Here is a 12,124-nt window from a genome sequence, read left to right as displayed (position 1 = left end):
CCAGTAATGAGTGGAGGTGTGCAGACGTGGTTGGAGGTACGTGGAGTTCCTGTCCTGTCTGAGAGGTGGCACGAAAGCAACTTAAGTTCCTTCTTCACTAAGCGCTTCTGTTTCTCCGGGGGGCAGAGAAACATCCAGCATCCCTGGAGAGAGCCTGGATTCTGGTTGGGTTTGGCACATGAGAAGCCCTAGCAGCAGTCAGAGAATAAGACATGTGGGCTGGGGTTTCTACTGCCCTGGATTCCTCCATCTAGGGGCGCCATAGTCTGGATGTGTCCTTTCACCTTTCAAGACAGCCAGCTGCCTTCTGGGCTCCAGAATACTCTTTTCCTAGTCTCTTTGGGCCTGGGGAGACAATGGTTCTGCTACCATTGTTCTCAAGTTGCTGCAATAGTCTTTAGATACCGCTGCTCCCACCTTTAGGACAGGCCTTTGTAAACAACCACCCCAAACCCCCAAGCAACCCCCCCCCAACCCCGGGATTGCCGTAATTTGAGTCTGCCCTCGCTTTCCTGCTGGGACTCTGTCTGGTGCCAGGAGTGGCCTTAGGAACCTGATCCTCCAAATAGGATTCTTCAATTGAGTTGGTCCTGTATTTGAGCAGGGCTTCCCTGGTGGCTCAGACGGTCAAGTGTCTGCCTGCAAGGTGCGAGACCTGGGTTCGATCCCTGGGTTGGGAAGATATCCTGGAGAAGGAAATGGCAACCCACTCCAGTACTCTTGCCTGGAAAATTTCCATGGACTGAGGTGCCTGGTAGGCTACAGTCCATGGGGATCGCAAAGAGTCAGACACGACTGAGCGACTCCACTTTCCCTGTATTTGAGCAACACGGGGATAATCTCCTGCCAGGGGAAACAGGATGCAAGTAATCCATGGCACTAGCAGCAGCCCAGTCGGCACAGTAACTCGGTTCATCAGCGGGTAGTAGCAGGGGAGGCAGTGCAGGTTGGAAGGCCGTTCTCTGGCGCATCAGATGGCTGTGGTGCTTTGCTCGGTGGCAACAGTCCTGGTTATAAAGACAGTGGAGGCACTTGGCTTCTTCCTATAGCCTGTGAGAGAGAGAGAGAGAAGGAGAATGTATATGCAATAAATTAAAATTATGATCATAAAATTGAAAACGTGTGTGAACAACAGAAGATGTCCACAAGAACTTGAAGGAGTCCCTCCTGTCCTGTGAGTGCTAAGGTCTAACTGAGAACCAAACTTGGGGTCTGATGGCAAAAGTTGCAAGGTTGCTGAATCTCTGCCCCAAATCTCTTATATTGAAGGAGGGACACTAATACGGAAGGACTGGGACTCCAAGACAGAAGGTGGAGACGAGGAGACATGGGTGGGGCTGGGAATTTTGATCTGCTGACTCCCCTAAACCTCCTTCATGAGCAGAGGCAGCCCCTCTCTACCTAAACTCCCTCTTCTCCATGAAAGCCTTTCAGCGGTCACCCTGGGAGCAGTTTCTTAATAAATCACTTCATGGGAAATAGATGGGGAAACAGTGTCAGACTTTACTTTTGGGGGCTCCAAAATCACTGCAGATGGTGACTGCAGCCATGAAATTAAAAGACGCTTACTTCTTGGAAGGAAAGTTATGACCAACCTAGACAGCATATTGAAAAGCAGAGACATTACTTTGCCAACAAAGGTCCATCAAGTCAAGGCTATGGCTTTTCCAGTGGTCATGTATGGATGTGAGAGTTGGACTGTGAAGAAAGCTGAGCACCGAAGAATTGATGCTTTTGAACTGTGGTGTTGGAGAAGACTCTTGAGAGTCCCTTGGGCTACAAGGAGATCCAACCAGTCCATTCTGAAGAAGATCAGCCCTGGGATTTCTTTGGAAGGAATGATGCTAAAGCTGAAACTCCAGTACTTTGGCGACCTCATGTGAAGAATTGACTCATTGGAAAAGACTCTGATGCTGGGAGAGATTGGGGACAGGAGAAGGGGATGACAGAGGATGAGATGGCTGGATGGCATCACTGAGTCTGAAAGTGAAAAGAAAGTGAAAGTGAAGTCGCTCAGTCGTGTCCGACTCTTTGCAACCCCGTGGACTGTAGCCTATCAAGCTTCTCCATCCATGGGATTTTCCAGGCAAGAGTGCTGGAGTGGATTGCCATTTCCTTCTCTAGGGGATCTTCCTGACCCAGAAATCGAACCCGGGTCTCCCGCATTGCAGGCAGACGCTTTACCGTCTGAGCCACCAGGGAAGCTATTTGGAGATTCTCAAGGATTTCTCTGATAGCTCACTTGGTAAAGAATCTCCACATAAGGTCCACATTAAAAGAGAAGATAGAAAAACCTCTATTATAATTCCCAAAGAATCCAGGTGGTATGATGAGCAGAAACCTGGACCCATAGGCAGCCTTACCACTTACGAGCTCTGTGCCATTGGTCAAATTACTTAAACTCTCCAGGCTGTCCTTTCCTTATATATAAAGTAGGAATAGTAATGATAATACCTGTCTCAGTGCATTGTGCAAATAGTGCCCAGCACAGGGCTTGGCATGTGGTGGATGCTCAGTAAGACCAGTTTCTGTAGTGCTCGCCCATCCTTTTTCCCTCCTGGGAGTCCCGGCCAGGTGTGGAGCTGTCCGGAGTGCTGAAGACATCTTCCCTACCTCCTTGCCTCCCTCCCTGCCTCCCTCCCTCAGGTCCTCTCTCCTGCATTCCCTCCTTCCTTTCTGTGCTTGGCTCCCCAGAGCCCTAGGGTCTGAACAGATCGAATTTTCCAAGTGACTTCTTCAAGCCCCTGAGGGGGACAGGAAGGAATGAACCATATATGAGACCCTCTCCACTGGCAGAAGTCTTGGAAAGATGACAGGAAGCAAGAGTGGTGACTGTGTGACCGTGCAGGCCAAGGTCGGAATGGAGGGGATTCAGGGGGCTGAGGGGTGGGGGTGGGGTGGTGTCCTAGGACAGCCTGCATGGAGAGCTTGACATCTGAGGGCCTCATTCAAGAGTCTTAGGGTCTGCAAAGAGACAGTGAGTCATGCCCAACAGCACAGCGTGGCAGGTGGGTCTTTGGGGAAGTTTCCCTGAATGAAGGCAAGAAAGACCAGGTTGGAGGCAGGAGGGTGACCTTTGGACACTGGGGTCTAAGAAGCCCCGGCTCTGACAGGAATCACCCACTCCTCTTCCCTGGAATATGTTGGCCACTTGTCTGTTAATGGAGCTAAAGGTATCTTTATCTTTTTAGGTTATGGTAGTATGGAGTTTACTAGCTTCATATACTTGGCTCTGTGAGCCACACTGTGGCTAATCCTTAGTGTCCACTTCCTTGAGACTAAAGCTACAAATGGTCTCCCCTAGGAGACCATCCCCTAGGAGGATGGCACATGAACCTATTGTTAGAGGTGGGTGCACTGGCAGCTTACACGTCCCTGGGGGAAGCCTGGAGAGGGGATGCGGCTGCCTTCAGAGATGAAAGTCACCTGTTTCCTGGTGTCTACTGACAACTAAAACATTGGCGATGAAGGATCTTTGGAGACCTAAATATCTGACTAAGTCCTCCCTGTACAGATGGTACAGAAAAGGATGTGAATACTGTCTCATGAGTCAGGGGTGGAGCTGGGGCTAAACTCAGCTTTTGCCTTGGCCAGAGGCTCGCCTCGCTAAGGACCTAAGCCTTCAGTGACCCCTGCAGGCCACTGGCTGCAGGATTTCCATGACACTGAGCAGGACCAGCAGGGCTGAACGGCCAGGGGAGCCTGCAGCAGCTTTGTGGGATGGAGAAGTCCACAGTCCTTCTGTACCCGGTTCCCTGTCTGTGCACAGAGGAGTTGCTTCAGATGCTTAGATCTCTAGGATTCTTGAGCTCTGATGTTCTAAGTGTTCGATAAAAGAGATGATTTTTGTCTTTGACTGGGAGGTGGGAGCCTGGCTCCAGTCTCAACTCAGCCTTAAGTTTTGATGAGAACTTGGGCAAGTCACTGCCCTGCCCAGAGTCAGTCCCCCACCCCCACCCAAAAGAAGGATAAGTGATCTCTCCTCAGTGCCTGTAGAAGTACCAGACATAACAGTGGATCGCAGGTGCTTTGGGAGGTAGAGACTGAAGGCAGAGGTGCCTGTCATCAGTACTGGAAGCATATGTCTATGTTTCTACCCGGAAATGATTCACTGTGAGCCCAGGACAAGCTAGCTGCTCCGATGGGCTCGTCCCTTGGGGCAGGATGCTAGGAGAGAGACCACTTAGAGCATCACAGAGGAGGAAGTGTACAGAGGGCCCCTCAGAGACTGGTAGATGAGCAGCCCTCCCCGAGTCACCAGCCTCTGAGATGGGAGAAATGTAGCATCACAAGCCAGAAGGGCTCAGAGCTGGCCAGCCTGGCAAACTGTCTTCTTCTACAGATGGGGAGGCTGAGGTTTTGAACGGGGCAGGGGCAGGACTGAAACTCAGGCCTTCACTCACTTGTCCAACTCTCTCTACCCCATGGTACATTTGCCTCCCCTCAGAGATCCAATGATGGTGATGATAGTGGTGGTGATAATGATAATTATTCCATTTAATAAATGCCTACTCACTTACCCACTCACTGCAATGACCATCCCCACTGTAGCCCCTCGAGCCACAAACACACAATGGGGATGCTACCCAGACCCAGGCACTGCTTGTGTTGTGGGGCCCTCGGAGTCCTGCAGAGTTAAGTGCTATGGCTGGGTTTGAGAGGTAAGAGGCAGCGGAGGTTCAGACAGAGAACTTGGCCCACTTTGGAGGATGAGTGAAGGAAGAAATAATAATAGGTTGAAAGAGGTAAGATTTATTGAACATATAAGTATCAGGGACTGTGCTAAGTGCCTCACCTTGCGTCATTTAATCATCACAATAACTCCACAAGGTAGGTTTCATTATCCGAATTCTACAGAAGAGAAAAATGAAGCTCAGGAACTTCAGAGATTGGCCTAGGGCCACAAGGATGGGAAACAGTGACTGGGTCTGGCTGGCTCTGACTCCGGAGTCCACCCTCCAGTCTAGGACTGAGTGTGAGCCTTGCAGGCTGTGAGCCAGTTCTGGGAAGGAGGTTTAGGTCCCCAGATCTGGGGGTCTTTGGGCATCAAGGATCTGAATCCCTCATTTTTACCAATGAAGAGGCTGATGTTCTGGGGGCAGGAGGGCTGTCTGCCTCAAAGCCATGCAGGAAACACTGGCAGAGAATGCTGGAAAGCATGCCTTGACCTTACCCTTCTTTCCCAGGACTGTGGGAGGGCTTTATCCTGAAGATTAGTCTCAGATGCTGCTGCATGGAAAGGCCCGCCAGCCCCGCCTGGGCCTGTGGGGGGCCACTCTCAGCCTTCCGAGCACAGTCCCTTCCCTGCCACTTCTCTCTGTGCTGCTTTGGGGTGCTCTCCGGTGGGCTGGCTCCCTCCCTGATCGGGCCTGGGGGACAGAGACCTTCACTCTGGGGGTGCTGGGTCCCTGGGACTGTGACCTCATCTTTGCCCAGGCCCTCCCCAGTGTGGCTGCCCAGCTGGCTGTGGACCGGCCAACCAGGACCGCTCACTGATGCTGGGCTCACGCCTGGCTTCCATGGTTCTTCCCATGGGCTGGGACAGCCCTAGTGCCCTGGCCACATTCCTGGCCCACAAGAACACCATGGCTGCTTTCGTGGGTCCTGTCAGTCCTGGTAACTGTCCAGCTGCAGCTCTGCTGGCCCGAGGCTGGGGCAAGACCCTCTTCTCCTGGGCGTGTGGGGATGCAGGGGGAGGAGGTGAGCTGGTGCCCACCTTGCCTTTGGCTGTCCACGTGCTGCTCTCTGTCATGAGACACTTTGGCTGGGCTCACGTGCCCATCGTGTCCTCCCATCAGGACATCAGGCTGGCTACTGCCCAGCAGGTGGCCATGACTCAGGACACACGGGCTGCCTGTGGGGCTGGTGACCTCTCTGGGACCTGGGGAGCAGGGGGCCACGGAGGTCCCGAAGCAGCTTTGCAGTGTGGATGGCCTGAAAAGTAAGTGTATGTGGGTTCTTTCCTCCTACCCTAGCCCAGACTTCACATGGCTGGTGATGGGGAGTTTTCTTGTATCAGACGGTAGGCTGAGCCCTTGACAACAGGCCTACATTTCACCCCAGAGCAGCCCTGCGAGCTATTAACAGTTCTGCCGTGGTTTGCACTTTGCAGCTCAGGAAAGGTATGTAACAGACCCAAGTCACAGAGCTGGCAAGCAGCACAGCTGGATTCTGAGCCCCAGTGTACGTGTCAATTGTGGAGTGGGGGCCAAGGGCTTTCTTGGTTCTTCCCTGGTAGAGAGAAGAAAAAGAGAGTGTAGTAGGACCTGAGCCCCAGGAAGGGTGTTAGAGCCGTTCCTAGTTTCTTGAAGTTAGAGTCAGAACCTTCATGGATTTGTTGACTGATGGAAGACTTCCTGCATTCATCAAGTCCCTGCTCTGCTGGGAGCTGGGCTGCCTGGTGAACGGGATAGACAGTGCCTTCTCTAGGAGACGACAGAGTGATGGAGACACAGGTGTATAAGCAGGAGATTACGACAGAGGTCACAGTCACCCCCGGGAGTGGAGGCCTGGAGAACAACAGGAGTATGCGGCTGGGCCCTGGGGGAATCTGAGGAGGCTTCTTGGAGGAGGTGGCATTTGGCCTGTCTTTAAGGAAGTAGCTGGGCATGGAGAGTCACGGTGGGGTGGGGTATAGGGGAGTGGCAGCCTCTGGAAGACAGAAGATGCTTAGTGTTCATCTGAACTAGAGCTTTTTCAAACTGTGGGTCATGGCCTATTTGGTCAAGAAACCAATTTAGTGAATCAAGCCTAGCACTGCAGGAGACTTCCCTGGTGGCCCAGTGATTAAGAATTGTGCTTCCAATGCAGGGGATGCGGGTTTGATCCCTAGTCCCACAGGCCATGTGGCATCACAAAAAAATTTAAAAATAATTTAAAAATATAATAAAAGTGAATCTAATAGAAATTAATTAAAATCTAAAAAAAAAAAAGATAAAATTACACACACACACAAAAAGAGGAAGAGACTGAAAGAGAAAGAGAGGGACAAGAACGGAACTGACTAGGATAGGATAAATGTGGTGAAGGTGAGAATGGAGGGCAGACAGCTGGGGAAAGTGTCACTCTGCGAAACTTCCAGTTTCCTGGGCTACTCCATTGCTATACCCAGCTTTCAGAGCACACCAAGCTAAAATGCGCTTCTTACTGTGGCACTGGCAACAGTTTGAGAGCCACAAAGACCAAGCGCTGTGTTCTGTCTGTTTGGAATGTGAGGCCAGTGCCAGTGAGGAGGGCCAGGGTGGGCAGCCTCTGAGCTCGTGAGGCCTGTAGTGAATTAGAGATGAGTGGAGGGGGAGGCCTGGCCCAGATGTGCCCACCGCCCCTCAAGACAGGCTTCTCTGAGCCCAGTTTGGCAGGAGGGGAAATGGGCTAATGAGACCTATTTCACAGGGTCGAGTGCTCTGTATCCACTTCATTCCTACACGGTCATGGAGCATGATCCTTGCTAGGCTCTGGGGACACAGAGAGGAACTGGCCGGGCACCAGCAGGGCGAGCCGAGTCTGGCGGGAGACAGATGTGGATACGGGAACAGAGGAACCCAGAGCCTGGGGGGAATGATCTGCAGGGGCGTGGGCAGGGCTTCCCAGAGGAGGTGACACCAGGGGAGGGCCTGAAATGGAAGCTGATGGCAGAGGAACTACTGACAGAGAGGCCAGCTAGAGCAGAGTAATGGAGGTAGCCTGGTAGCAGGGTTAAGAGGATGAGCAAGTTCTCTTCTGTGTGGCTGGAGCATGGCGGAAGTGGATGGGGGAAACCTCAGTCGACTCTTACTCCACCCCTGTTATAGGGGTTGAGTTTCAGCCACGCTGGTAACCAGGAGGCAGAGTAGTTAGGTGCACATTCTCTGAAATCAGATTACTGAGATCCCTTTCCTGGACCCATTTCCTACCAGCTGCATGACCTCAGGCAAGCCACTAAACCTCTCTGTGCTGTGGTTTCCTTGTCAGTGACATGACTTTAATGAAAGCCCTTACTTCTTGGGGTTGTGAAGATAAGATGGACTGTTGCAGATAAAGGGCTTGACTGTAATCAACGTGGACTTTGATTTTTTTAACCTCCCCTGTTGTGTGGATTAGCTCCCCCTTGTGGCCAAAATGAAGAAAAGCGCCTCAAGAGAAAGGAGAAGCTGAATAGAAGCACTGCAGAGGGGAGGGGACCAAGATAGTCCCGGTTTTGTTTCCATTCAGTCCTGGTGGACCTTTCTCCCAGGGCCCTACCCACTATTTGAGGGGCAGAGAAGGGTGGCTCGAGGCCATAGCCCGCATATTATGGCCACCCAGGAGTCAGCAGAGTCCAGGGTTCCTGGTCTGTCTTCTCTACGAAGGCCCCCGATTCCTGGATAGGAATCCCTCCTCAGCATGGAGACTCTTGGTCTTCCTTGATGGCTCCATATTCCTGGATTTTTCTGGAGAAGCAATTTCAGTAGGAACCTGGCCCCAGCCAAAACAAGTGGTGGCCCTTTTTTGGCAGGGATTGCAACCTTTGTCAGGAATCCAAGATGCAAAAACCTTTACTTGAGCAGCTACATGGGGCCCTTATTTTGGGCAGGATTCTCTTCCGTCCTGGGTGCTTGGGAATGGAATTGCCTGCTTTATGATCATGGGCTTTGTCTCTGCTACATAGGCCAAGGGGAATGTATTCATGTCTGCTCAGACCTTGAGGATGCCTCTCAGAGCCACAGTTGAGATTACAAGCCAATGATAAACGGATAAACAAAATGCTCATACAATGGAATATTGTGCAGCAGTAAAAATGAATGAGGTACTGATACAGGCTATTACATGGGTGAGCCTGGAAAACATTATGCTAACTGAAAGAGGCCAGACATAAAAGGCTGCATATCGTACAATTCTATTTACACGAAATGTCCAGAAGAAGCATATTCATAGACAGAGAAAGATTAGTGGTTGCCTGGGGTTAGGAGGAAAGAGAAATAGGGAGTGACCAGTATTGGGTATAGGATTTCTTTCTGGGGTGATGAAAACGTTCTAGAATTAAATAGTGGTAGTGGTTTCATAACCTTATGTATAAAACTACTGAGTTATACCCTTTTTAAAAGGTGAATTTTATGATATATGAATTATCTAATATTTTAGAAAATGTTAAAATATAGAAAGATTACAAGTTGGGAGCCAGCCTTCCTGAGTTCCAGTACTGGTTCTATCACCCTGGTGGCTGTGTATCTTGGGGAAACTCCTTAATCTCTCTGCGCCTTGGTTTGCTCATCTGAAAGTAGAGATAATGATGAACATACTTCTTTTTTTAATATTTATTTTTATTTATTTATTTGGCTGTGCTGGGTCTTAGTTGCGGTATGTGGGATCTTTAGTTGTGGCCTATGAGGACCTGGGCCGCCTGAACTGGGACCACGGCATCTTAGGCACTGGACCACCAGGGAGTCCTGAACATACTTCTTCATATTGTTGTTAACTGAACGAGTAAATGTTTTTTAAAGTACTTTAGGACAACACATAATAAGATGTCAATAAATATTAGCAATTTTCAGAGCCAGTGGCAGAGGGAGGGTGAAAATTTGGTCAGAATTACTCGGTGGGAAGATTGGAAGGTACATATTAATATAAATTTATCCTCAGCTGAAGGGCTTTTTTTCACCAGATTAAACCTGGGTTTATCAACCTTAGCTGTTATTGTTGCGGGGGCATCAGATAAAGGGGAAATTCCTCTTTCACCCAGACTGAGGCTCCCCTGGTGGCTTAGACGGTAAAGAATCCACCTGCAATATAAGAGACCTGGGTTCGATTCCTGGGTTGGGAAGATTCCCCTGGAGGAGGGCACAGCAACCCACTCCAGTATTGTTGCCTGGAGAATCTCCATGGACAGAGGAGCCTGGCAGGCTACAGTCCATAAGGTCACAGAGTCGGACATGACTGAGCAACTAAGCACCAGAGTGAAGAGTGGGAGGAAGAGAGGGACAGCAAGGGGGCCGGCTGGACCTGCGGGTCGCCGTTGCTCTGCAGGGCCACAGAAGCTTGGGGAAGGCCTGGAGGGTGAGCCCCGGACTCTCACCCGGTTGTGGTGCTGTGCATGCACTCAGCGCTCCTGGAGGCTCCAAGCAGACCGCCCTGCTGAGCAGGCCATGGGCCCGGGGCCTGACAGACGGGAGGCTGGCCTTCCTGCCCTACGACACGCTGCTCTTCACCTTGCCCTCCCGTGACCGCTCCTATCGGGCCCTGGGCGCTGGCGGGCCCCTGCAGGAGGCGTGCGATGCTGCGCTGCCCATCAGCTTGGAGTCTAGCCTCAGAGACAAGGCCTTTGAAGCTTCTGGGGCAGATGGAGAGGCGGCTGGGCACCTGGAGCCAGAGCAGGTGGGTCGGCACAGAGCCTCACGGGGCCCAAGGGGCAAGGGTGCAGGCCAGCGCGAACGTCCCTCACCCGCCCGGCCAACCAGTTCTTTCTCCGCTGTGGGCACATCGCCTGTCCCTTATCTGACAAAGTGTCTCGCTCTGTCTGTCTCGTTCTCTTATAGGTGTGAGTGTGTAAGCGCGCGTGTGTGTGTAAGCATGTGAGTGTGTGTGCATGTGTGTGAGTGTGTGAGCATGTGTGTGTGTGAGCATGTGTGTGAGCATGTGTGTGAGCATGTGTGGGTGAGCATGTGTGTGTGCATGTGTGTGAGTGTGTGTGCATGTGTGTGAGTGTGTGAGCATGTGTGTGTGAGCATGTGTGTGTGTGTGTGAGCATGTGTGTGTGAGTGTGTGTGTGTGAGAGTGTGTGTGTGTGAGCGTGTGTGTGTGAGCATGTGTGTGTGTGAGCATGTGTGTGTGAGCATGTGTGTGTATGTGTGTGTGAGTGTGTGAGCATGTGTGTGTGTGCATGTGTGTGAGTGTGTGAGCATGTGTGTGTGTGAGCATGTGTGTGTGTGAGCGTGTGTGTGTGAGCATGTGTGTGTGAGTGTGTGTGTGAGCATGTGCGTGTGAGCGTATGTGTGTGTGAGTGTGTGAGCATGTGTGTGAGCATGTGTGTGTGAGTGTGTGAGCATGTGTGTGTGAGCATGTGTGTGTGCGTGTGTGTGAGCATGTGTGTGTGAGCATGTGTGTGTGTGAGCATGTGTGTGTGAGCATGTGTGTGAGCATGTGTGTGAGCATGTGTGTGGGTGAGCATGTGTTTGTGTGTGAGTGTGAGCATGTATGTGAGTGTGTGAGCATGTGTGTGTGTGTGTGTCCATCTCATTGTTTCTCATCTCTCTCTCTCTCGGCCACTTTGTTGATTCTCCTTCTCTTGTGTCTCTCTTGCCCCCATTTTTCTGTCTTCATCTCGGTTCCTCTGATTCCCATCTCCAGTCCATCTGCTCTTTCTCACACACGTCTTCCTCCCCTTCCCCACACTTCTCTAACACACTGTGGACGTCAGAAAGAGAGAGTGATGGAAGTATGGGAGAGTGGAAAGGTTTTCTGAAGTCACTGCTGTGGATCTGAAGAGTATGAACGGTTGGGGATGCAGCTGCCGGGCTAGTTTTGATTCGCAGGACTCAGCCGCCTGAGTCTCTCCCAGGATGGCTGCTTCCTGGTGATAAGAAGCCAGCAGTGCCTGGAGGTGGTGATGGGAATGCGGATGATGAGGGAGGGTCATTCAACCAGTCATTCATCTGACAAATGTGGGTTGAGTCCCTTTCACATGGTCTGTGCCAGGCATCAAGGATGTGAGGATGGGTAGACAGCCTTGGCCTTCAAGAAGTTTCCATTTTGTTAGGGTGAGACTGACGATAACCAAGCAACTTAATAAACAAATTCAAGTAGTGACTGTGTCATCAAGAAAGTAAAACAGGATAAAGTGACAGAGAGTAACTGGGATGGAGTAGTGTCAACAAGACACAGGACAGGCAGAGAAGCTCACGTGGAGGAGGCGGCACTTGAGCTGAGTTTTGAATGATAGGAGACGGCCAGGTGAAGATCTGCATGGCAAGCAACCAAGCAGGGGAAACAGCAAGTGCAAAGGCCCAGAGGCAGAGTGAGCAACAGTGGCCAGGGAAACAGCTGTGGGAGTGTGGAGTGGGGGGACTGTCATGAGTGATGGGGAGAGGGCTCCAGGGTGGGCTTGGGGCCCAGTCATGTGAGGCTGTGTAAAGTGGGTAAGGCATCTGAAGTTATCATGAGTGAAATGGGA

General features: G+C 51.3%; 1 protein-coding gene across 1 annotated transcript in view; it reads left to right on the top strand.

The window, feature by feature from the left end:
* Positions 1-5,223: 5,223 nt before the first annotated feature.
* The window catches only part of LOC128059923 (guanylate cyclase D-like), a 35,317-nt gene continuing 28,416 nt past the window's right edge, over positions 5,224-12,124 (top strand). The window contains 5 exon segments of the mRNA XM_052652173.1: positions 5,224-5,473; positions 5,476-5,833; positions 5,835-5,941; positions 10,017-10,061; positions 10,064-10,329. Of these exon segments, the coding sequence (XP_052508133.1) occupies positions 5,224-5,473; positions 5,476-5,833; positions 5,835-5,941; positions 10,017-10,061; positions 10,064-10,329 (1,026 nt within the window).

This window comes from Budorcas taxicolor, chromosome 15 (assembly GCF_023091745.1).
Source record: "Budorcas taxicolor isolate Tak-1 chromosome 15, Takin1.1, whole genome shotgun sequence".
Classification (NCBI taxonomy): domain Eukaryota; kingdom Metazoa; phylum Chordata; class Mammalia; order Artiodactyla; family Bovidae; genus Budorcas; species Budorcas taxicolor.
This window is presented reverse-complemented; position numbering and strand designations above follow the sequence as displayed.